The sequence below is a fragment of the Argentina silus genome, assembly GCF_951799395.1.
Source record: "Argentina silus genome assembly, chromosome: 16".
Lineage (NCBI taxonomy): Eukaryota > Metazoa > Chordata > Actinopteri > Argentiniformes > Argentinidae > Argentina > Argentina silus.
This window is the reverse complement of record NC_139670.1, coordinates 12353307-12379306: the sequence shown is the minus strand read 5'-3', so window position 1 is coordinate 12379306 and position 26000 is coordinate 12353307. Positions and strand designations below refer to the sequence as shown.

Below are 26000 nucleotides of genomic sequence, written 5' to 3'. Positions count from 1 at the left end.
CCTAAATGACCTGAACAAGATCAACCCCATATACCAGTTCTCCCTGAAGGTGAAGTTCTATCTGGAAACACCTCAGGGGCTTTATTGTCCTCTTCAGTACTCATTATATGAGACCTGCTCATGTCTGTAATGATGTGAAGTATTTGAGCTTCTTATATGATGAAGATCAACTTACTAGGTCTTTACAACAGGCATTCACTGTGGTGTTTGAGGTAGCCATCATGAAAACAGAGCCAGCGGAAGAGGTGAAACAGAGAGTGAACAACTTGATCGACCAGATCACCTTCTCTGTGTTCATGTACACAAACCGCAGCCTGTTTGAGAGAGACAAGCTCACCTTCATCGCCCAGGTGGCCTTCCAGGTGAGAGGCCATACCAGAGGTCACAGCCAGAATACAGTACTCTCCAGCAGGGGCATAGGTTTCATTAAGCATGGATTGGACTTACTTTTTTTTTAAATGGCATGTTTGCCCCCCCCACCCCCCCCCCCCCCACACACACACACACTTTTTATCCAAGAGATTGCATTTAAAAGCAAAATTAGACCAACTACCTGATTATCAAGTTTCTGGCATTGCTTGAGTCATGTCACGTGGGTTCTTAAAAGACCGCTAAATCGAACTGCTGGAAGAACTCAACTTTTCCCGTTGTCACACGTATAGATCTTATAATGCAGTCAGTGATATCCAGTAATTGACAGATGCATGGCAGTAAAGCGACATGACAGAAGTGCGCTACTGGACCATGATGGTTTGTTTCTGTTCTGTCTTTTTGTTTCTGTTCTGTCTTTTCGATCTCCCCACCACATCTTTTGTAAATAGCTAAGAAATGGGCCTGGAGAGATGTTACCATTCTCAAATTCATAGACGGCGCTATGGATGCAATGATTCTGATGAATTAAGACAGTTATACTATACAGTATATCATTCATTTAAATGTAAAAAAAAAGTATGTAACAGTCCCAGATTGCCCCTATAAGGTATAGGCGATTTGGGTTAATTTGGGATTGGACTGAGTGTCCCCAATAAAAAAGAGTATTTAGACATGCTAATAAAAGGATTTTGAGGCCTTCTCATTCACATAGCGCAAATAGAAGTTGTGTGCATATCACTTTTTCATTGGACCATGACAGACAAAAACGGGCAACAATATCATTACCGGTACATATGATTTGACTAAGTATTTAACAAGAAGGATGTGAGTAAGTATTTAGCAAGAAAACTGTTAAAACTACTGTTTGTGGTATGAATTGCACAAAATGCGCTTACAGAAGGCCACATTTTCCTCAAAGAGGACTCCAACCATACTCCCACACCCTCGGCCCAAAGTTGGATTCTGCATTTTGGCATTATTGTCTCCCCCACATTAAGAATCAATCCTACGCCCATGCTCTCCAGTACACACATACACTCTCATGCATAAGTTTAGTTAAGAATATTCATTTTGCTGAATGAATATTAATATATGTGAATATGAATATTAAATATATGTTTGCATACTATCCATCCTGAGTAGATATTGCTGATGAAGAAGGAGATCAACCCTATTGAGCTGGACTTCCTCCTGCGCTTCCCCTTCAAAGCAGGCCTGGGCTCTCCTGTTGACTTACTATCCAACCAGGGCTGGGGCGGCATCAAGGTGGGATACACACACACACACGCACACATACTTTCTCTCTGCTCTATATACACACATGGTACATGAATGAGATTTATAAAGAACTGATATAGTGCCTTACATAGTATGGGGAGGGAACTCTCCTCATCCACCGTGTGTGTGTGTGTGTGTGCGTGTGCGTGTGTGTGTGTGTGTGTGCGTGCGTCAGGCTCTGTCAGAGATGGATGAGTTCAAGAACCTGGACCGGGACATCGAGGGCTCAGCGAAACGCTGGAAGAAGTTTGTGGAGTCGGAGGCTCCAGAGAAGGAGAAGTTCCCTCAGGAGTGGAAGAGCAAGACAGGACTGCAGAAGCTCTGCATGATGCGGTGTATGAGACCAGACCGCATGTCCTACGCAGTAAGGTAGGTGTCCTCCTATATATTACTAACTGATGTATGACATCTATAGCGCAGCACAGTGGCTGTGTATCAGTGTGAATGGTTGTTTTGAGAGTCTCCTCTCCTGTGCTTCTGTAGGAACTTTGTGGAGGAGAAGCTGGGAACTAAGTATGTGGAGGGGAGGAGTGTGGAGTTTGCTGTGTCGTTTGAGGAGAGCAGCTCGTCCACACCCATGTTCTTCATCCTCTCTCCAGGAGTGGACCCACTCAAAGACGTGGAGGCTCTGGGTTTGTACACATGCACAACCACAAAACAACACCAGGCAACCTCTAAACAACCTCAAAATAATTAAATCTACCCTCTACTCCAGGTAAGAAAATGGGCTTCACGTTTGACAATGAAAAGTTCCACAACGTGTCTCTGGGTCAGGGCCAGGAGGTGGTGGCTGAAGCAGCTCTGGACCTGGCCGCTGAAAAGGGCCACTGGGTCATCCTACAGGTACTAATACACAACTAACCTTAACCAAACCATAATGCTTCATAGAGGAATGTTCTGTAAATGGATCCTTGTAGATTGTTTAATCCTACCTAAACCTAAAACCTAAATAAAATATTAAATGTTAGGTTTGTGAAATGTGGAGATGTCTCCTTCTCCTTCTAGAACATCCACCTGGTTGCCAAGTGGCTGAGCAGCCTGGACAAGCGTGTGGAGAGTCTCAGCTTCGGTAGCCATGACGACTACCGTGTGTACATGAGTGCTGAACCGGCGCCCACGCCAGAGTCCCACCTGATCCCGCAAGGGCTTCTGGAAAATGCCATCAAGATCACCAACGAACCGCCTACGGGGATGCACGCCAACCTACACAAAGCCCTGTACCTGTTCAACCAGGTAACACACACACACACACACACACACACACGCTCGTACACACACACGCTTGAAAACATTGAATTGAGTTTAAGAGTAATGTTGTGTTCCCCTGTGTTTGTATGGTGTCAGGACACTCTGGAGATGTGCTCTAAGGAGTCAGAGTTCAAGGTGATCCTGTTTGCGCTGTGTTACTTCCACGCTGTTGTGGCGGAGAGACGCAAGTTTGGAGCTCAGGGCTGGAACAGATCATATCCCTTCAACAACGGAGACCTCACCATCTCCATCAATGTCCTCTACAACTACCTGGAGGCCAACTCCAAGGTAACTACTGAACTTACAACCATATTTTAAATCTTTTTTGTCTTTTTTTTTAAATTTATTTTTTATTATTAACCTTGTGTGGGGAAAAAAATCTCCCTATCCCTTGCTTTTTCCTCTCTTTCTCTAGGTACCGTGGGATGACTTGCGGTATCTGTTTGGGGAGATCATGTATGGCGGCCACATCACAGATGACTGGGACAGGAAGTTGTGTCGCACCTACCTGGAGGAGTATGTCCGAGCAGAGATGCTGGAGGGGGAAATGCAGCTGGCCCCAGGGTTCCCCGTCCCACCTAACTCTGACTACAAGGTCAGTGCTGCACACACATACTCTCTCTTACTACACCCCCACCTCCCTGCAATCACTCTACACAGCCAGCATGAAACTGCAGCCCCAGAACAAACCTGTGTTAGAAGAATGGACACATCAAACTATCAGTTTACAGAGAGAAGGAACATAAACATACATTGGAAAAGTATCAGGATTCAACTATTCAGAGTGTGTGTGTGTGTGTCCGTGTCCGTCCAGGGCTACCACACATACATAGATGAGGTGCTGCCACCTGAGAGCCCCTACTTGTACGGCCTTCATCCCAACGCTGAGATCGGCTTCCTCACCATCACATCTGAGAAGTTGTTCCGCACCGTGCTGGAGATGCAGCCCAAAGACTCTGATGCCTCTGGTGGAGGAGGGGTGTCCCGGGAGGAGAAGGCAAGAAACACTGTCAACACACTTTCCCCACACTAGCACTGACCTCTTCTTGAGGTCATGTTGAATTGAAATATGAGAAAAGACAAAGCTCTAAAATCCAGTGTGTGTGTGTGCGCGTCTGCAGGTGAAGGGTATACTGGATGAGATCCTGGAGAAGCTGCCTGATGGTTTTAACATGGTAGAGATCATGGGTAAGGTGGAGGAGAGGACACCCTACGTCATAGTAGCCTTCCAGGAGTGTGAGAGGATGAACTTCCTCAGCAAGGAGATCTCACGTTCACTCAAAGAACTCAACCTGGGGCTCAAGGTGTGTGTGTGTGGTCAATCATCTGTCTGCCCAGATGTGTGACTAATGAGGAACAAGGTAAATAATGAAACGAGGAGAGGAGTGAAACACCTCTATCTGTTCATAGGGTGAGCTGACCATCACCACAGACATGGAGGAGCTGGGGAATGCTCTCTTCCTGGACACAGTGCCTGAGTCCTGGAACAAACTGGCCTACCCCTCCTTACAGGGCTTGGGGGGCTGGTACGCTGACCTACTGCTTAGGATCAAGGTATTTCACTGACCTCTGACCTGCCACTGAGTCTCGACACTATTCTACCTGGTAGCCTTTTCCCCCTTGGTTTTGTTGTGCTGATCCCACCTGTGTTTTCTCTGTGTGTAGGAGTTAGAGGCGTGGACAGCAGACTTTGTTCTCCCCACCACAGTGTGGCTGGCCGGCTTCTTCAACCCCCAGTCGTTCCTGACGGCCATCATGCAGTCCATGGCCCGCAAGAACGAGTGGCCTCTGGACAGGATGTGTCTGTCTGTGGAGGTGACCAAGAAGAACCGCGAGGACATGACCAGCCCTCCCAGGGAGGGGGCCTACATCTATGGTCTCTTCATGGAAGGTAATGTAACACGTGACATCATCTTGCCCCTTATGTTTGGTTGACTCATTCACTCTTCCCATTGGAGAACCAATCCTTAGATCTTCAATAAAAGAAAAAATGTATTCAGACCAGGCATTATAGCGAAACAGAGAATCATAGCACAGTCAAATCCAGGACGTACCTTGTGGTCTGTCAATAACACACAACGGCAAGATGATTCGGTCAAACCTTCAAATCCCATTCTCCTTTATTTTACAAAGATAATATTACATACACAATGTACAGTTACTGGGTGACTGTATGAGGTGGGTAGAGTAGTAAACAAATGTTGCGAGTTCTCTTAAGAACTATTAGTTAAGGCTCCTCCAGTGATCTTTTCCACTTCATCACACCTGCTTGTGTTTGTCATCACTCCACTCACTCTTTATTTTACCAGATGGTTCAGTCAGAGAACTATGGATGATGTACAAAATAGTCCTAGACAAGTTTTTTCTCTGTCTCTCTCCTCAGCTAGTGGATTAATTTTGTTCTGTTTTCAAATGTTTGCAGTTAATGAAAACATATAGCAAGAAAACCACAGTGTTACTATTTCAGGCATTGGTAAATTGAGTGGTCCATTTGCTTGATAGACACAGATACACAGACAAATGTGATGTGGAGATGAACAGACAATTACAGGGTCTGGAGTAATAATGGCATCACAGACAGCTTGTGCTTCTGATGTTGACGGGGTCTCCTGTATGTGTTTGTGCAGGGGCACGCTGGGACACACAGACAGGGGTGATTGCAGACGCACGGCTAAAGGAGCTGACTCCATCGATGCCGGTGATCTTCGTCAAGGCTGTGCCAGTGGACCGGCAGGAGACCAAGAACATGTATGACTGCCCCGTCTACAAGACCCGCCTGAGAGGACCCACCTACATCTGGACCTTCAACCTCAAGACCAAAGAGAAGCCCGCCAAGTGGGTTCTGGCTGCAGTTTGCCTCCTGCTCAGTGTATAAGACACACACAGACAAAAACAGGGGAAAAAAAAGACAGAGCTTCATTCATTTCATATGAACATCCTTCTTCTTTTTTTTTCCCCCCCTTTTCTTTTTTTATAATAATAAAACCAGAAATGTTACTCTCAGTTTGATCCTGTAGCTGTCAGTGGTGCAGGGAGATGAACCAGTGTGTGTGTTACAGAGGGCTACATTTAACCACCAGCCCCTCCACTCCAGGAACTAGCTGAACACGATACCAGTTTTTTTTTCCTGGCATATGGCTACAGTTGCCATTTTTTTTCGACATCATTACATCTCCTATACAAATTCCACTAGGCGGCACTGTCTACCAGAAAAACACGCCTGCCCACACTTTTATTCATCATTTCATTAGGCAGAGAGAGTCACGCTGCGTAAACACAGACATGATTAACGAAACTATCCCTGAATACACCTCGGTAAACAGAATAAACACACACCTTTTAGTGTGTGAAAGTGAAAAGTATTTGGTGGGGTTCCAAACTGCTGTCAGTGCAGTCTAACAATAGCCTGCGGTGGAGATAAGGACATCTATCTTCAACCCTCATGCCGTGCTAGCGGATGCAGCTATTGTTGGGAGCCCTGTTTGTTTTTTCCTCTGTCAGACAAACAGATAAGAACTTGGAATACATAGCTTACAATAGAATATTTGTATGACACACACACCCCAAGCCATGCCTATCCACTCACACCAAAAGTTCTACTACCACTATCTACACCCTAAAGCCATGATACTGTAGAACTCTACCCTGCTCAAGGGGATGAAACTATTTTTAGACAAAGCACAGGTAAACTGGCCATTCCCTGCCCTGAATGACTGATAGTGTCTCTCTCTTTCCCTTCCCTAATCATTCCTATGTATTTGTTCTGGGTGATATTCCAATGGGAGGTGGACAGATGTGAGGACATGTGTATGTAAGTGTCGGAAGAACCAGCATAGTGTGGTTGAGCCCATAATTAAACAATGTTCCACATGACAGCACATCACTTACTCTGTGGCTCTCAGGTAAAGACTACCATTAATGTTTACCGTCACCCATACCACTGCCTGTCCATGGCTACATCTAAAAACTGCAACGGCGCCTGGCTTCCCCATTATGGCTGCTTTTTTCTCCTTACCTTGCGACTTTTCCTTGACCTCGTTTGAAAGCATCAGAAAGTTCAAAAGGACAGGAGGAAAAGTAGCAGGGGAAACAGCAGCACTAAAGTGAATCTGATTATCTGTGTTTGCTACGACATCACGTGTAGTCACATCAAGTAACATTTGTATAGATGTATTCATCCATCAAATTCAACACAGTCATGCTACAGTTGAGTTAATAATAAGTCACAGAACATGTGATTAAAAATAATTATCGGAGCAATGCATTATGTGGTAAAATTGACCCTCAAACCAAACGCTTCTGCAAAAATTACATCCATGCAACCTCTGTAAAAGGAAGCTGATCAGTTGAAGCTCCTTTCCTTCATGGCTTGCACAATTCGACGGTCCTTAATATGGCTGCCAATCAGTAACTTTCAGGTCAACTAGCGAATGCAGCCCTTGTCTCATTTTCTTCATCTGCACTGCTCTTAAAACATGGGCAAGGTCAAAGCAACATGGAGGATGCCTATTGTACAAAAAAAATAAATGACAGAAACAACTTTTAATATTCATATATTTTACTTGGTGTATCAGGCAGCAGAGCAAGTTCATACTCTGGGTCTAGCCGTGTGGTCTGAGCCAAGAACTGAGTTTTCCCATTAGCTCTTGTAGTATTTTACCCTTTGATCGATCACCCAGTCTGAAGCAGTATACAAAGCATTAACATCATCATGTCATACCAACCTGTATGTAATTGGTTTGATGGGTGTGACGAGAACTAAGTTCATCACTCAACGTCACTGCACGTGGTGAAAACCAGTTCCAAATGGCTGGCCTGATTAGCCTTACCTGTCTCCTAACAGTATGCCTCAGAGCCCTGGTGAGGCCTCAAATCTCCACTATAACTCACGCCAAAACCCAAGTCTAATAAACCCAAAGTATTTCTGTCATCATCACCATAATGAGGGGGGATTTACCAAAAAGGCAGGATACGTCGTCACATTCCTCTCCCTCTCTTGCTTGCACACACACACACACACACACTGAACAATGTCAATGCACTCAGCTGACAGGCATCATCAGATGGGTCAGTGAATTTGCCTCAGCGACCCGAGGTTTCCTCACTTAGTGCTGTGGGGCACCTGGAGTGTGTAAGGGTGGTTATGGCTAGGCTGCTGGGTAGATGAGGCCTGGTGTGAGCCGGGTTTGGCCTGGGACCCACAGTAGTGACTAGGGAATTTTTTTTTAAGAAACCACGTCTGCCATTCTATACACAGTTTCACTCTGCATTTTGGTGGGTTTGTTTGCATGCGGAAATTCCATATTAGGTAAGGGTTGAGAGAAGAAGATGATCATGTATCAGTACAGAACAGTGGAGGCACAAATCGGACGACGGGCTCATTGTAATGAATGGAATAGAAATGGTATCAAACACGTGACACCATTTCTCATTCTATGCATTACATGCCTGTCCTCCGATATCTACCTCCATTAGCTCAGAGTGAGTAGCCCGAGAGAGAGTGAGTGTGTGTGTGTGTGTGTGTGTGTGTACGTAATGTACCTGTGTTGGTTAGAGTTTCAGAAGAAGTTCTTGATGAGGGGAGTGACCAGTTTGACCCACAGCTTGACATGTCTGTCTGGCTGCTGGAACGTAGAGCTGGACACCTCAGTGGACCTCTGGTACAACATCTCCTGCTCCTGAGAGTGGAAGCAGGAGAGCAGGAGAAAGACCAAACATTGTAAGTGTATGAAGCAGTAGAGGTAGAAATCGGAGGATTGTTTGATACAATTCCTCATACTATTCCATGCATTACAATGGGCCTATCCTCCGATTTCTACCTCCACTGCTATGAAAGGGAGTGGCAGGATGCCCAGCTCTCTCTCTGCTTGCTTAGATTGTTTTTGTTTATGAATTATGAAAAGCTGCCATTGTAATCGGGATATTTGAACCACCTACCTCTTGCAGCTGGGCTTGTAGCTCTTGGTTCTCTGTTACTATGGCGATCTGGGCCTCCAAGTCACGGTGAACTGAGCGGTACCCAAAATTAGGAGAGCCAATCAGAGTCAGGCACGGCCGGTCACTCCCCTGTAAGTAGTACCATAGCCCTGCAGACAGCAAGAGAAACAGCAGTTTCCCACATCAATGATTCCTTCTGGGGTCAGGGTCAGACCTTCACTTATGGTCATTGATTCTCTCCCAGCTGTGTGTGTGTGTGTGTGTGTGCGTGCGTGCATGTGTGTGTGAGTGGGTATGCCTGTGTGTGAGGGCAAGTGTGTGTGTGTGTGTGTATTTTCTCTCCCTTTCCCACTGATCCCTCTTTTTCAATGTGTGCTGCTGTGCTTACGGGAAACGGCCAGCCAGTCATGCTTTATCTAATAAGCTAGGCTTCTCTACGGCAGCATGAAATTACATTCCACAGATGCTGCTCAGGGTGTTGTGTGTGTGTGTTAATTTCCATCCATCCCTGCGCCTTCATCCACCTCTCTCTCTTACGGTTTGTCCTAAAGGCTTTTAGCTTTGGCAGTTTTCACAAAAAACACAATGCATCACAAAATACTTATTTGGAAATATTAATTTGGTTGGAAAATTGCATTTTCTATAGATGCACGGAGTGAAAGACAGGAAAGTGCAGGTTAGAGAAAGTTCGGTCATGATTCCCCAAAGCATTGTTTTAGGCTGTTTGATGTTTCAGAGGGGATTTTGTTCCGCCAAGCCCACAACTAAAAGGAAACTCTTTAACACATGCAGAAACCCCCGAAGTCTATCCAAACCCAGGAATGAAAGCCAGTGTGTGTGCAATTCCTTGGCTGGAGGCCATGGTGTATGACTTGACAAGCCATTTACGCTCACGCAACATGCCTGATAAACCACAGAAGACAAAAGGAAAAAAGAGAGAGAAATTAAATGGTGGGTCACACTGGAACACACTTCAGTCTGATCTAATCACCACAGCTACAACCAGTCCAAACAACTCAACACAACCACAACCTATCAGTGCTAATTAGAACCATCCAGGGTCAAATCAGAGGGCTGATAAAGTGTACTGTCAGGGCCAAGCTTGTACCCTGCCCGTGTGCGTGTGCGCACTCCTCTGCCGTGTATGAGAACCAGACAGACCCTAGCAGTGAAAGGTCCATTGTGGCCAGAAGTGTTCAAGTAGGTGTGTTTGTTTCTCACCCTTAGCATGGAAGGTCCACTGTGGCCTGTGGTACTCATGCAGGTGTACCCTCTCCTGCTGGCCCAGCTGGCAGACTTTACTGTAGAACTGTCTGGCGATGTGGATATACGCTGCTGGGATCGCCCCAGCGACACCTTTTGCCCCGAAGAAGCCATTGACCTCTGGGGAGGCGGTGAGGATCCGATAGTCTGCTCCCGCGCCCAGGACCAGCCCCATATACGCCCGTGTCAAGTTAAAATACCCCGACGTCAGGAACACCGTTGCATCAGGGCCTGCATCGGTCAGCAAACGCTAGGATACAATATAACATGGATTCATCAATTCAGAGTTTTTACAAGAGTCTCACAGGATCAAATTAGACAAATACACCAACAATATTATAAGCCATGCACAATGCAAGTTCTTGGTTGTTGTCAGGTGGGGGTTTTTTTGTTTAGTTTTTTTAAACCGGAGCCCCACCTGTGTTATCTGCTCATCCACCTGGATACCTAGGGGCTTCATCTGGACCAGAGGAAAAACCCAGGTGTCTCCTCCCTCCCCCTCTTCTACCTCCCCCATTTCCTCTTGCTCGGAACGTTCGGATTCGTTCAGCTGCTGCCGCGTGCGAGCCGTGTTCACCACCTCCATGATCCGTTGCTGTGCCGACGCTGAGAAATCCGCCCGGTTACCTGGATAGGACACCAACCACAGAGAGGAGGTGAGTCAAATTAAGACAAAGTGCTGAGTGGCTTCAGTCAGAGCATGTTAGTCTGTGCAGCAGGTCCGGTTGTTCTAGGCAGTGAGTCTGCGGGTCAATATGTGAGTCTGAGAACTGCGCCTGGCGCCGCTCACAGACATGAGTCAGAGAGGGGCACTAGCGTAATTTTTCTTTCACTCTCTCTCACTCAGCTTGGTGGACTACTTGATACAAGTGTGTTGGTGTTTGAGTGACTGCAAGTGCCTCACTCCATATTGTTTACCCGCAACGCTGTGACATCACTGCTCTGTATGTGGTATCCATGACAAATGCGAATCCAGTTCTGCAGACATGATGTCATTCAGCACTCGACCCAACATCTTGACCGTCTGCACTCCAGTCTCTCACTCACACAATCTCCAGTTACACACACCAGCAAGCAGTCAGACCTCCCCCTCCCACACTTTCTCCCCTTTCTCTCACACACACCAGATCACCGACAGTGTGTCTCTTAGCTTTAAGAGGCTCCATTTGTAACACCATCTGATTACATGACCTGTCAAAACAAGACACTAACAACTGTAACAACCAATCACATAGGAACTGTCTCACTGGCCGATCAAACTGACAACCACTGAGTGAGTGAGTGTATTTTTACCTTGGTAGGGGTGTACCATGCCATCAAGCATGTGAACTGTATCGTCTGGTTGTAGCTGTAGTGAGACGTCTCCCACCGCTCCCACCAGCTCTGAGAAGAAGTCAGCCACCTCCCCACAGTTCTCCAGTAGCACGTAGCGGTCTTGTCTGTTAGTGAAGTACGAGTCACTCAGATTGGCCCTGATGAATAGAGGAGGGGGAAGGGGTGGGGGGGGAAGGCATGAGAAGAGAAGAGAACAATACCAACAACAAATCACTGTTTATGTTTGTGTGTGTGTGTGTCTTTTTTTCCCCCCTTTTCTTTATTTGGGCAGTCCCACTCTTATATTTTGTTCTTTATTGGATAGAGACAGTGGAGAGAGACAGGAAAGTAAGAAGAGGGTATGTCAGCAGGGCATGGGCCGGATTCAAACCCATGCCATACGTGTGCACTGTAGGCCGTAGTGCTAGACCACCCCAGGCCACAGTGTGCACTGTAGGCCGTAGTGCTAGACCACCCCAGGCCACAGTGTGTACTGTAGGCCGTAGTGCTAGACCACCCCAGGCCACAGTGTGTACTGTAGGCCGTAGTGCTAGACCACCCCAGGCCACAGTGTGTGCGCGTGTGTGTGTACCCGCTAATAATGATGCTGTCGTCAAACAGGTAGGCTTTGATGTGCTGTACTCCAATGGTCTCGTTGAAGCGTTGGGGTACCAGCAGTCGTAGCAGACCCCTCAGGTCAGGAGTGTGGTACAGAGACACTCGCATCTGAGAGCTGAAACGCTTTAATAACGGCAGCAGCATGGTCCTAGAGTTAGTCTCACCTACAGACAGAGAGACGAGACATATGACACACACACACACAAAAAAGACAACGAGAGAGGGAGAACAGAATATACATTGAACTAAGGAGAGAAATTAGGGTATACTGATAAGTAGACAAACCTCTGAGAGAAATGTACATTTAGTATCGGATCATGTTTGAAACCATGGTGAAATTCACCATGAATACAAAAGCTGAAGAAGGGTGGGGTAAAATGGAGAGAAAAGTAGGAGAGGATAGGCAGAGGGAAAGAGAGAATAATAAACAAAGTTGAATAACAGGAAACAGAAAGATAGAGTAATGGCAAAAGGAAAGCAGAACATAGCAGCCAAAAGGTGGGAGTGATTCAATTGGCTCTGTTGGTTGGAGCGTGGTGTTTGGAATGCCAGTGTTTTGGGTTTACTTCCAAACTTCACATACTGTAGCAAGAATGATGTCACCACAGCACCTACGACAGCAGAGGATAATGGTCCTCAAGATATGAGTATATTGCCATATCACACCCACTTACTGTAAACCGATTCTCTCTCTCACTCAAAGACTATTGCCCCTTGCCCCTTCGCCCCCCACACACACACACACCTCGTGAGCCACGTGTGTAGTCCAGTAAAATGGAGACCTCCAGGTCAGGGGCATCGCCATCTTCCTGTGACCGTTCTATTGCTTCCTGCATACAGTCCACCTGACGACAGAAAGACACATTAAGACAGACAGACACCTTATAGGTCATGAACCTCATAAGTACACCATCAAAACACTGAGCATCTTTCTACATGTTCAGGTCTACACGTGCATAGTGCCAGAATCATAACATTACAAACAAACACACAGAGAGAGAGAGAGAGTTCTGTCCTCTTACCAGGTCCTGTTCCAGGGGTCCTGTGCCCAGGTACAGTGAGGCCATCACCACTCGCCTCTTAGCTGTCTTTATACGAGCCTGAAGAGAAAAAAAGTCAAATCATAATAATTGCAGGGTGCTTTGATCAATTAATGAGGACACACAGACGGACACTCGCACAATACATGTAGTATTCTTTTATATTTGTGGAGACCAAAGGAATGAGAGAGGGAGACAAACGAAGACGGATCACAGGCCAGAACAGACAGAACAAGGGAGCAAAGAGGGTCGCTAGGGGTGTCGTGCATCAGACCGCTTAGCTAGCCTCGGGCGCTGTCGTGCGTCTCTAAAACCACACACTCTCTTCTTCCTCCTCCATTATCTATTTAGCGTATTACATACACTAAATATATACAGTACCAGTCAAAGGTTTGGACACACCTTCTCATTCAATGGTTTTTCTTTATTTGTATTATTTTCTACATTGTAGATTAATATTGAAGACATCAAAACTATGAAGGAACACATGGAATTATGTAGGAAACAAAAGTGTTAAACAAACCAGAATATGTTTTACATTTTAGATTCTTCAAAGTAGCCACCTTTTGCTTTGATGACAGCTTTGCACACTCTTGGCCAGGTGTGTCCAAACCTTTGACTTGTCCTGTGTGCCAACTCAAACACCATATTGTTCCATATTCACAGTTGAGTGCTGAGAGCAGACAGAGTCTGTCACACGGTGGGCACATTCCATATTCCCTACCACTGACTGATCAGAATGACAATACACAAACAGGTGCAGGCAGGTGAGTAAGAGGGGAACGACGCATCGAAAATATTAAGGAACTACTATAAATAATGCTGCGCCGCTGCCAGAGAACCATTCCTCGTGTCATTCTTTGGGACATGTGCTACAAGGATCATGACTGAACAAAGGTGTGTGTCGTCGTCGTCATCATGACTGAACAAAGGTGTGTGTCGTTGTCATCATGACTGAACAAGGGTGCATGTTGTTTTCATCATGACTGAACAAAGGTTCATCAAATCACACGGTGCACTTTTGCCCCCGCTTTGACATGCAACTACTAGCTGGCAAGACAATAGCTTCTATCGAAACGGGTACTGCAATTGGACGCAGTCATGATTCAGGAATTGTGGGTCCTCTAGTTATTTAATCAGATAGTCAAGTTTTGGTAGAAAGGTGGTATAAGCGAGATACCTTCAAAACGTAGACATTTAGAACCACGATTTTTGGAGAATGTATAGAGTGGACTAACGCAAACATTAAGAACAATGAATTCGGAGTAGTACCCCTTTAACAAACACTGCCCTTGACAGACCCCCACCCCTACCTTCATGGTCTGGTAGAACTGGTCAGGAGAGGTGAGGATGTGAATGTGAGTGCCTGGCACCCTGAAGGCTGGCACATGCTCGGCCATCCAGCGGAAGCGGGCATGGAGCCCATCAGTGCCCTGAACCCCAGCCGAGCCTGGGGGCCTGGTGACAGCACGAGGACAGGGGTCCGCCTCCGCCAGGAGAGGGGCCAGGAGCAGCACTGAGGAACTATAGGGTAAGACAAAGACAGAATCATTCCAAATTAACTGTTGGTGTACAAAAGTGTCGGCTACTCTACAGAGACAGAATCCTCACTGTGACAGCATGTTCATCCCTACACACCTAATCCTCTTTCACAGTGACTAACAACAACACTTCCTGGAAATCTCTTACAAAAGAAAGAGCTCAGTCATACAGCTGACTGGTGTGTGTGTGTGTCCTCCCTACCCCCCCCATGTTGAGTGAGTTGCACCATGTTTTACAGCCAATGGACCTTAACTCACAGGCATACATTGTGCGCAAACAAACACACCTCTGATTTTCATATATAGATAGAGATATCTCCTAGAATCAGTTAGATAATCCAATGACCATGTGTTTGTATGTGCATGTGACTACGATTCGCTCTGTACGTCAATTACGATCAAGCAATGAAGACAGAACACATAAACAACTGAGGAATCATATACACAACATTTCAGAGTGGACTCACTGTTGTCAGAGACATTCTGGCCCTGAACATCAACTGGTCAGCTAGATTCATCAATAGAACAAAAGTATTCATAAAGCTAGAAATTATTCAGTCAAATATAATAAACCATACAATCATGTAATACACTAACACTCAAATATAAAAACTAAAGACCATTTCTAATGGTGAACCAGAACCAGCCTGAATTAACTTCTTGGGGATGGGGATTGAGGGAAAGTGTGAGTGTGTGTTAAGGGGGTAGGCTGCATGGCGCAAAGAATGACAGATCAGCAAAGAGTAATGAGCAAGTTGTTTTCCACGACCTAGAACTGGCGGCACACACACACACTTTCCTCTAACTGACAAAAGAAGGGTGGAGCCTTGACCGAAAACATTGTGACCCCTCCTCAGACAGAGCTCAACTTGTTCTACAAATTCCGGTGTTTCTGTAGAAACTGAGTTCACTCAGAGCTCACACACACGCTCAGGGCTGCTCAGACGAGATGGGGAACAATGGCAGCTACATGGGTTCATGTTTGGGTTTCAGTTCAACCCACAAAACCACCTGAGAGAAACCGTCAGAATAAACATGAGAGGGCAGATGTCTCCACTGCTGGGTTTGAACTTTTATAATGGGATTTCCCCTGGCCTGTTGTCCAATTACAAACCAGAACATGGAGCTCCATTTGGGAGTGACCACAGTTGACTGTAAAAGACTGCCTCCAGCTTTACCCTCGTCTTAACCCCTGAGCAAAGGTTGGCTAAACATCATAGGCTGGTTTCCCGACACAGAAAAAAGTAATCTTCAATGGAGATTTTCCATTGACAGTGTGAGTCCATGACTAGGCTTTAAACTGTCTGGGAAACCGGCCCCAAGAGTGATAGGAGGTGGTCTTTTGTGGTTGAGAGATAATGGCTGTGACACAGCAAGCTGAGAGTGTGTGCTTGGTTTGATAAATAGACAATGATAATGTTTTATCTTCCAGAGGCTGCATATCTGAAACTTTCAGCACGTATCTACAGTTTGATGCGTTGTCTGTGTGGATACTTGTTTCTACACCCCCATGGTAAAAGGGAGAATTTGTGGGAGTCATAAATTGATACTATACTGTACAACTACAGCATGTTTGTAACAAAGTCAATTTTGTGTGTGGCTGCACGCACACACACATTACAGCCAAGTTATAAAGGCAACACACACATTTCCATCTTCTACTCCTCCCCTCATCTGCTATTCCACTATTCATAGAGTCAGGGGTACAAAGAGAAGCCTTTAATGCACATGTGCTGCATCCCATTTCTCCCGAAGTGTGCACTTGGGCACTTCTCTACATGGCTTTAAAATAGAATGGATTGGTGTAAGAGCACAAACTAACATCAGTCATGTGCTTTTAAATAGGGTTGCAACGATATGACTATCATTGCTGATACCGATTCCGAGTACTGAACTTTGAGTATTGGCCAATACCCGCCTTTCTGCAACAAGCAGTTTTACTGGTATGTCTCAAGTGGGAAGTAATTCCAGACCACAGACATGGTTGTTACAGTTGTCACCACACTCGTGTGTCATCTCAGCTGTGCAGCGGTCAGTCCGTGATGCACATTTGGTAAATTTATGACAGTTTGCACCATGGCATCGGATCGGTAAATAGCATTCCATATCTCGATTCCCGATCCAGCATTTTACTGATGTTCAGTATCGGATCAGTGCATCTCTACTTTTAAATGTATGTGGGAGAGTGCACGTCCATACTTGAGAAGGGTGGATAATTGGGATGCAGCAATGATGAGTATGGCTTCCTTTCCCCTGTCAATTTCATCATCATCTCTCACCTGAGTGGACTGAGGCAGTGAGAGCAATGCTCCCATGTTACCAAACCTGACGCAGCTTTCCACTTACCCCATCCCATGAGTTATTTAAGCCTCATTTCCCATTCAGCTCTTGGGAGGTGAGGAGTCTAGTTTTGACCTGGGGAAGGATCATGTCTGCCTTGCTTCTACACTCTGACCTTGTCACTGCTGAGCTTAGACTCCTCCTCGTCAATGGGATGCATTAAAGAGAAGTGTACTAGCCAGAGCTTAGCTCAGAAGTTTACGAAAGCTGATGTGAAACTGAGAAGCGTATATTTGTATCAGAAGATTGACATTCAGCTGACAGTTGCTACAGGTTTTCGGGAAACCAAACAAATGAGACTTCCTCATTCCGACCATTGCGATATAGCTCATATGCATACATGCAGAGAGATGACAGATAAGAGGTATTGATAGAATGTAATCCACAGCTTTCAAACAACAGGATGACAACGAAAAAACTACCAACAGAGATGATGGTAGTTGCTTGTTGGTGTTATGTAACCTTCGCCAAGAACATAGCATGTACTGGCTGTAGCCTACGCAAAAGCAAGGGAAATCCGATAAACGATTGCAACATATGCAAGTGTGGCAATGATGTTTGATGCACGATATAAAAATGACAAAATACATTACGAAAGAGAACGTAGAGACATTGTGAAGGCAAGAACACAGGCTGCACGCACACGTCGTTGGCTTACACAAGCGGTTGACAGCGCTGTCATGTCATTATTGCATACAGCAGAAAACAGCGTCATGTCTCGTTTTTGTCTGCTTCCGTGTCTTACCCTCTCCTTCTGTCTCGTGCTCGGAAGAATCGGTCCGATATTCGGGTAAAGACCCCGGTCAGGGCCGGTGTGTACACCGAGTACACCAGCCTCCTCCACGACATGGGAGCCGCCATCACTACAACGGTGTTGAAATCAACTCAACTTTATCAGCACAGCACCCTGAACAAATCATGCGCAGTGTACAATCATTGTCTTGGGAAATCTCTTGAATAAAATAAAATCCTCTTACAATAAACGTACTATTTATAGTACAATGGGGTAAAAACTGTTTAGGCTACTTAAAATATTAATCGTATTGAATGTGTGTATATTTCAGCATGAGCCTTCAACTGATTATAGCCTATGATCAAAAGTGTAACAACAGAGGGAGTATGCCAGTGTTAGTATGCTCACCCTATTTTGATTAACCCCCGCTTATGCAAAGGCTGATTTTAATTGCAGCGTTCTCTAATGGTCTGTCTTTAAAATATTTTGGGAAAACTCGGGGGTCCCTGTTCTCTACAGAGTGACTGCGGCCCCCAGCGGACAAGCCCTAAATGAGCGCTTTGCTTTTTCTATAGGTCTATAATGGACAAAAACTTTTCCATTCCATCATAAGCCAAGATATTTAGGATACTCATTGCATTGCCAAATAGGTTATTCGGCTTTCGGGGGGGACTTTACATACAGGCCTAAAGATAGTGTCCCTATCAAAGCAATTGTGTTGTTATTTCCCATGTTATAGCTGGAGCCTAGGCGTTATATTTGCATAAGTGATAATAATATGATCTATTATGTTTATCAGTTTCCTTGGTAGTTAGATTCATTGGTTAGAGAAGGTCTTGCCTAGAATGATTCTCAATGCCTCAAGGGTAACGCTTCAACTTTTTTCACCTTGTCAGAGCAAGCAGGGGAAGGGAGGACCTACCAGCCAATACCAGGAATCGTCCCGTAAAGAAGGTCACACTGATTATTTACTGGCAATCTGCCAAGAGCGAGCGAGCGTGTGTGTGTGTGTGTGTGTGTGTGTGTGTGTGTGTGTGTGTGTGTGTGTGTGTGTGTGTGTGTGTGTGTGTGTGTGTGTGTGTGTGTGTGTGTGTGTGTGTGTGTGTGTGTGTGTGTTTACTGGAAGAACCTCATAGAGGAGGAGGTGGAGCCTTACGAATATCAGCTCTACTCACTGGCCGTCGAAACACAACTACCTCCGTTCGAATCTGGGAGAGAGAGTGAACATCTTTACTGACAATATGACCACATTCCTCCGTGGTTAAAATAAAAATACTTAATACATGATTTATCACGGCGACTCTCTGGGAGTTAGAATATTGTTTCTCTTCGGAAAGGACAGCTGTAGCCGGGACACAAAGCATCTGAAGGTAAAAGAAAAAAACAGGATTTGACCCCTACTGGTGCGTTAAGACAAGTATTTGTGTGTGTGCGTGTGTGTGTGTGTGTGTGTGTGTGCGTGTGTGTGTGTGTGTGTGTGTGTGTGTGTGTGTGTGTGTGTGTGTGTGTGCAAGACGTGCCTACAACAGACAACCGCTGTGCATAAATAACGCAATAGCGTACGGGCATCATTATAAGGCTATAATAGACTAGACAACGGTAGGGAGCTATTTGCACTGGTACGAGTGCAGCGTTACCTGAAACTGCAGACCTTATAGCGCAGTGCATACGGACCTTTACACACCTTAATTGTTGTGCAATATTACAATGTCTATGTGTGCGTTTTTCCTGTTCAAAGTCATATTTGTATGAGCGCAAATAGATGCCGCAGCAGAAAATGCCGTTATGGCGCCTCTCGTCGACTTGGTCCATAGAGTCATCCGGTCCCGGTCCCGTCTCGTTCACCACCGATCAGCCCATGCAGCGAGACGACTAGACCAGACCCGGGATACCCTATTCTCGATGAAACCGGAGAACCGGGGCCGCTCTGGGGATGAGGTTATTTATTGAGAAAGAACCGGACTCATTCACAGTGACCCCGTTTCTTAAATCCCCGCGGGGCGCGCGATCGAAGACAATTGAATACAGTATCACATTTCTGTCTCTGCCTGTAGGCCTACAGTGCGATCGAGCAATTAGTTTCGGCTAAAAATACCTATACTTTCGAATCCTTTCTTACGTTGCCGAATTTAATTTGCCCTAATTTGTTGTGATAACTGTATTGAAATCAAGTGGTTCAAAGTCCCATCTATAGATAGCCTACATATTTTGGGTGTCCGTTTGGATCTCTGATCGCATATTTTTATGAATGGACTTAGCGAATGGAGCCCTATTGTCACAATGACCTGCTGACTAACCACAGAGTTGTAGGTTCCTGTACCCATGCATCATCCAGCATCCAGTGTGGCTTTAGATGAATTTTCTCAACTATGGCCTGGAAAATAATTTGCTGTGTGTATGCACTGCATGTAAGTGTGCATGTTGCATGCATGGTAGCGTGTGTGTGTGTGTGTGTGTGTGTGTAGTTGGGCTGGAGACGGGAGGACGGATGTAGCATAGGCCTGTACATGGCATGTAGTGTCGACAATGTGAGCAGAATTATAACAAAAAAATCCTTTCTTTCTCTCCCCCACTCATTCTCTATTCTCTCTCCACACCCCCCTCCCCCCTTCTCTCTGCAGCTGTCTATTGTAGGTGGTTTCTTCCAGCCCCACTCCAGATGTATCAGGCTCCACAGTCAAGGCACTCTGGACCCTGTTTGTGAACCCACCCCCCTCTCTTCCTCCCTCCTCCTCCCTTTCTCCCTCTGCCCTCACCCCCCAATTCCCCTCCTCCCCCTCTATTCCTCTCCCCTCCTGCTCTGGACCCCCTGCCCCTTGGCCAGCAAGCAGAGGCGGGGGGTCAGGGCGCCATGGTAACCAACAGCAGGCGCAACCCTCCCGCTATGAGCAGCGTGACCCCCCCAGAGGCCAGGGGTCAGGGGTCAAACCTGCCCCCCCACCGTTACAAACCTTTCAGCTCGCACGCTCACTACCAACAGGTCAGTCACTATTTTGGGAACTTAGTCGCAATAGTATGTACTGTACATGCTGCAGGAGCCGTAGTAACAAATGGTGGTGTGTATGAGTACAACCTAATGCTGTTATTGAGAGACTGTACATTCTTCCAAACCTAGGTGTTACGTGCGTTGCGGAAGCTCCAGGAGAGTGGGTTCTACTGGGGGGCGGTGGGGGGCCGAGAGGCCAGCTCCCTGCTCCGCTCTGAGTCCCCCGGTACGTTTCTGGTCCGTGACTCCTCGGACCACCACCACTTCTTCACGCTCTCTGTCCAGACAGCCCGCGGAACCAAGAACCTACGCATCCACAGCGAGGGAGGGGGGTTCTACCTACAACCGGACCCTCGCTGCACCCACACGCCCCCGCGTTTCGACTGCGTGCTCAAGCTCATAGCCCACTACATGGGAAGAGGAGGAGATGGACACGGGGAGACAGACGGAGAGGCTGGGGGGGATGCAGGGGGGCCAGAGGGGCCTGGGGGGACAGCAGCAGGGGGGAGTGTGTACCTGATCCACTCTGGAGGAGAGAGGGTCCCGTTGGAGCTGCGTCGTCCCCTCTCCTCCTCTCTCTCCTCTCTGCAGCACCTGTGTAGAAAGACCCTGAATGGACATCTGGGGGCCGCCGAACGCACCGACCAGCTGCCACACACACTCAGAGACTTCCTGGAGGAGTATGATGCCCCTATCTGATAGGACAAGTAAAACTATGGGAGATCCAGTAGTATGGCCTCTACAGAGGTGCCAGTGAAGCAGGACCAGTTCTCTGTGTGTGTGTATGTGTGTATGTGTGTATGTGTGTGTGTGTGTGTGTGTGTGTGTGTGTGTGTGTGTGTGTGTGTGTGTGTGTGTGTGTGTGTGTGTGTGTGTGTGTGTGTGTGTGTGTGTGTGTGTGTGTGTGTGTGTCTTTGGGAGTAGAATGAAGTAACCCTTAGATGCTGATTTAAGATCATAAATGCATTGTTGCCCCCTGGTTAGAATGTGGGCACGATAAGCTGATCCTAGGTCTGTACAAAGGCACAGATAGGCAATGTCTATCCAGAGGATGTTGCCGCCTTCTGGTCTCAGAGAAGCCGCATCTGGGAAACCACAGATACCTCCCCTAATCAAACTGACAGCTAATGAGACTTTGATCAAAGTTCAAGGCTCTCCATGGTTTGCATAGATGCAGAGCAAAGTCTCGTCAGATATTAAATACTGATTGGTCGCTGTCAACAATGCCAATGACAGACTGACCCAAAGGCCTCACATGAGGGGACCATTGCCACAACGTTCTCTGTTGGTTTAGGAACGTTGCCAGAATGTTCTTTTTGGATTTGTTGTACTGCTGTGGCTGAAGTCCAGCTCTCACCATTGATTCTCTCCTCTTTCTTCTGTTTGACATTTAGAACTGGCTCACTGGACAGAGAGAGAGAGAGAGAGAGAGAGAGAGAGACTGGGTGACTTAGAGAGAGAGAGAAAGACGGGGAGACGGGGAGAATAGCAGTCAATGTCATCGAGCCCCAGTGCAGAGAAAGAGTGTTTGTTTGTGTGTGTGTGTGTGTGTGTGTGTGTGTGTGTGTGTGTGTGTGTGTGTGTGTGTGTGTGTGTGTGTGTGTGTGTGTGTGTGTGTGTGTTTGGTGGCGTACACATTTCCACTGCTGCAAGCCAACTAGTATTGCCTCATAGGAGGGTGTGGGGGAATTAGGCCTGGTGACAGCCACTAGCCTCTCTCTCTCTCTCTCTCTCTCTCTCTCTCTCTCTCACACACACACGTCACACACACACACACTCACACACACACACACATACAACACAGTTAGTGTGTGATAGACATGTTACTGCAGTCTGGGAGTGAGAAAAAGAGATGTTCAGATAATGAGAACATCTTATTAACTGTGTCCCCTCACTCTCTCCCCCTCCCTCTCTCTCTCTCTTTTTTTGTCAGTCCCTCCAGGATTTTGCGATTCAGCGATCAACCATTGGAATCAACCATTCCTCGCATACATTGTGAGGGCTTTAACCAATAACCACACTTTTACTGCATAAAAGGGTCTAATCAAAAAAGGCCTCGCAATTTTTACAATTACCACACTGTTATCGCATTATTTGGTTCAATCAAACCACACGTCAAACCACAAACGTTTTTGTCCCCTGTCAGCATGTTCATGTGTGAGGAGCTGATGGTGGACAGCTGACAGGCAGAACAATGAACAAAAATCCATCTCATTTGCCTACAAAAATATCAGTTAAAGACAATGCAAAACTATTTCTCAATGTTTTGCACGACAGTGGGGGCAAATTGTTTAGTACACTTATGCAATGTAGTGCTGGAATACAAGAGAATGTCGTCAGAACTGAGCAAATATGACATTTTATTGCTTTAAGTGCAACAAAACATTTCTAAAAAGACATTGCAAATTGCCCTGTAAATTTGAAGCCGCAAAAAAACCTCAGAAAATCAAGCCGCAAATATCACCACGAAATCCTGGAGGGACTGGATTGTGACAGTGGCATTGAGCAGACTGTTGTTACTCAGACAAAAGCCTTGGCTGAGGCCCAAACCAAACAGTAGATCTGTTTTTAGTCCAAGAGGCAGCCAGACAGAGAGGACAACAACTGGAAAATAAAGGAATTTGGGGAGGGAGGGGTGAGGATCATGGAAGAACGGGGATGAGGAAGTGCAGTGGTCAAGAGGGCGATTAAGATAGAAGGTAGGAGATAAGGGAAAGGGAGCTTCTTTGAAGTGACAATAGTCTCAGGAAGCTTCCTCACCTTGATAGGTGAGAGCAACATGATGGAGTCCTATCCAGTCATTACAGTGGTCAGTGATCCAGTAGGGATGGATAGGAGGAATGGAAGCTAGAGCTTAGAGAACCAGAACCAGAACCCAGCTCCCAGACTTTCTTCATGGTGTTATCCAAGAGGCAAAGACTTCTCTATAATGATGATGATGATGATGATGATGATGATGTTATTGATGATGTGGAAGGGTTTGACTACCTGAATGTAAGGATATCCATGTCTTCCTGGCCAGAGTTCACAGAAGAGCCTGTGGCTGCATTTGTCTTCTTGAAAAAAAAACGACTTCAATTCAATACAATATGTCAGACCAACCTGATGAGGTGTGGAAGAGAATCACTTGTCTTTTATAAAGACTTCTACTCAAAGGCTGGCCACTAGTATGGCAGTGCAAGCTTAAAGATATGGAAGAAAAAACATGAAAAGCATTACATTAGAGAAATGAAAGAAGGAACTTTGCACATATTTATATTTCTAAGGTATTTCAATAATTTATATTAAAGAGCACTATTTTTACGAATTCTCCTTTTGTCTTTATTTGCCATAACTCTCTGCGACACGCAACAGTCTAATATTGAATGTTTCTGCAAACAGCATCTCTGTCTTTTTCACTCCCTCTTTCTCTCTTTCTGGAATCCCACTAAACCAGTAGTTTAGTAGTTTAAACCAGTAGCTAAACCCACTTAAACACTTTTTGTCCCCAACACATACACACTCACGTCACTCCGCCTCGTCGTAAATCTCTTGATTAAAGAATGCATTGTCAGAGTCACTAATATTGACTAGCCCTAACCCTAGCCCAGGGTTATAAACTAAGCCTAGTCCTTCAGCTCAGGTAATGTGGTCTCTCTGTCAACAGAAGCTATTTATCTGAATGGGACTTATTTGCTTAAGGAGAGGTTAATGCAAACTCATTACTGCTTAAACAGTAACCTATGGGCATTGTGCAGACTATGGACTACACATACATTCCCATCCTGCCCTACTCTGCCCTACCCTATGCTGTGGACAATAATATACATGTGCTTGAGATGAAATTCAATGTCATAAAGAGAGGGTAACTCACCTCATAAAACACACACACACACACACACACTCACACAGCCCATAGTTTATAACTTGTAGCCCGTAGTTGTTCCCAAGAAAATGACTGAACTCATCAGCTGAGTCCCTGATGGATTTCCCAGGATTTGCCTATACATACTGTACACACACACACACACACACACACACACACACACACACACACACACACACACACACACACACACACACAATACAAAAACAATATACACACACAGTCAGTAGTGTGTTGAAGACTCACTCTGGGGTGTACCTAACTGGAAAGGAATGCAGTAGGCTTTTATACATCCTGCCTGAGGGGTTGAATGAGGATGCTGTGCTGATGTCTGTGTGTGTGTGCTGTGTGTGCTGTGTGTGCTGTGTGCGTGCGTGCGTGCGTGCGTGCGTGCGTGCGTGCGTGCGTGCGTGCGTGCGTGTGAGTGAGTGTGTGAATGTGTGTGTGAGGTCAGAGAGGTGAAAGGGTCCACGTGGGGGAGATTTATGACGGTCTGTGGTTTAACAGTGTGTAGCCATTAGGGGCTGGTTTCTCAACGCAGATTAATCTTACTATAGTCCTAGACTAAAAAGCATCCTCAATGAAGATTTCCATTGAAAGTGTGGTTTAGTCGAGGACTAGGCTTAATCATGCATCTTTGTCCAGGAAACCACCCCGAGGTGTGTGTGTGTGTGTGTGTGTGTGTGTGTGTGTGTGTGTGTGTGTGTGTGTGCGTGCGTGCGTGCGTGCGTGCGTGTACGTGTACGTGTGTGCGTGAGGATCTGGATGGATTGCTGGCGGTGGAATCACGCTGGGAGAGAGTTTCTTCATTTCTCTCTCATTCAGAACACACACACACACACCCACACACACACACACACACACACACACACACACACACACACACACGCACATTCCCATTCCCTGCATACCTTGTGCTCTGTCTGGGGCTGGTTTCCAGGAATGGGGAGCTTTAATTGAGTTGAGTTTTTACGGCTTGCCCTAGCGTTAGTGAGTGAGTGAGTGAGTGAGTGTGTGTGTGTGTGTGTGTGTGTGTGTGTGTGTGTGTGTGTGTGTGTGTGTGTGTGTGTGTGTGTGTGTGTGTGTGAGTGGGGGGGGGGGCACAAGGAGATAAAAGTAATAGCGAAAGGAAAGCGAGCCTGAGGGAGAATGATACAATACTGAGGGAAGTTTGAGGTTGAGAGAGATTTGAAAGCAGCGAGTTGAAGAGGGTTTCCGTTCAGAGAAAATACTTTGTCTCACTTTACAACAACATCTAACCACTCTGACCACACACACACACACACACACAAACACACACACACACAAACAATCAAACCACACACCTTTGCATGCAGTGAGAAATAGTATGCAATTGTGATGTTTTTGTACTTGGTAGAGCCTGTGTGTACAATATGTGATTCTGCATGTGTGTGTTTGAGGACAGAGAGAGCAGTGTGAAGATTGTTGCTGTGGTTGTTGTTAC

The 26000-nt window shown here is 46.1% G+C and overlaps 3 protein-coding genes across 5 annotated transcripts in view; 2 read left to right on the top strand and 1 right to left on the bottom strand.

The window, feature by feature from the left end:
* LOC310817534 (dynein axonemal heavy chain 17-like) overlaps positions 1-8419 on the top strand; it is a gene marked incomplete at its 5' end in the record, with an annotated part of 32237 nt that extends 23818 nt beyond the window's left edge. Inside the window, 14 exons of the mRNA XM_083688170.1 lie at positions 5-49; positions 192-362; positions 1516-1638; positions 1826-2019; positions 2134-2282; positions 2366-2493; positions 2656-2883; positions 2995-3186; positions 3314-3493; positions 3713-3895; positions 4020-4202; positions 4309-4452; positions 4564-4789; positions 5526-8419. Of these exons, the coding sequence (XP_083544296.1) occupies positions 5-49; positions 192-362; positions 1516-1638; positions 1826-2019; positions 2134-2282; positions 2366-2493; positions 2656-2883; positions 2995-3186; positions 3314-3493; positions 3713-3895; positions 4020-4202; positions 4309-4452; positions 4564-4789; positions 5526-5773 (2394 nt within the window). The 3' untranslated portion in view covers positions 5774-8419. The remainder of the gene's footprint in view (positions 1-4; positions 50-191; positions 363-1515; positions 1639-1825; positions 2020-2133; positions 2283-2365; positions 2494-2655; positions 2884-2994; positions 3187-3313; positions 3494-3712; positions 3896-4019; positions 4203-4308; positions 4453-4563; positions 4790-5525) is intronic.
* Positions 5620-18120, bottom strand: pgs1 (phosphatidylglycerophosphate synthase 1). 2 transcript variants are annotated; one of them, XM_083687910.1, is made up of 12 exons: positions 18093-18120; positions 17697-17814; positions 14384-14594; positions 13053-13130; positions 12776-12875; positions 12005-12194; positions 11392-11570; positions 10517-10725; positions 10057-10348; positions 8836-8984; positions 8440-8576; positions 5620-5758 (listed from the first exon to the last, which is right to left on the bottom strand). In XM_083687910.1, exons 2-11 carry the CDS (start codon positions 17810-17812, stop codon positions 8457-8459), a joined length of 1644 nt encoding a protein of 547 aa, XP_083544036.1. In that variant the 5' UTR covers positions 17813-17814; positions 18093-18120; the 3' UTR covers positions 5620-5758; positions 8440-8456. The 2 variants fall into 2 exon arrangements, with proteins under 2 accessions (XP_083544036.1, XP_083544035.1); XM_083687909.1 differs by lacking the exon at positions 18093-18120 and having other exon boundaries at positions 17697-17825.
* A 773-nt stretch (positions 18121-18893) lies between these two features.
* Positions 18894-23966, top strand: socs3b (suppressor of cytokine signaling 3b). 2 transcript variants are annotated; one of them, XM_083688127.1, is made up of 3 exons: positions 18894-19054; positions 20306-20664; positions 20800-23966. In XM_083688127.1, the coding sequence occupies exons 2-3, from the start codon at positions 20536-20538 to the stop codon at positions 21367-21369; spliced, it is 699 nt and encodes a 232-aa protein (XP_083544253.1). In that variant the 5' UTR covers positions 18894-19054; positions 20306-20535; the 3' UTR covers positions 21370-23966. The 2 variants fall into 2 exon arrangements, with proteins under 2 accessions (XP_083544253.1, XP_083544254.1); XM_083688128.1 differs by having other exon boundaries at positions 18894-19087.
* Positions 23967-26000: the final 2034 nt, after the last annotated feature.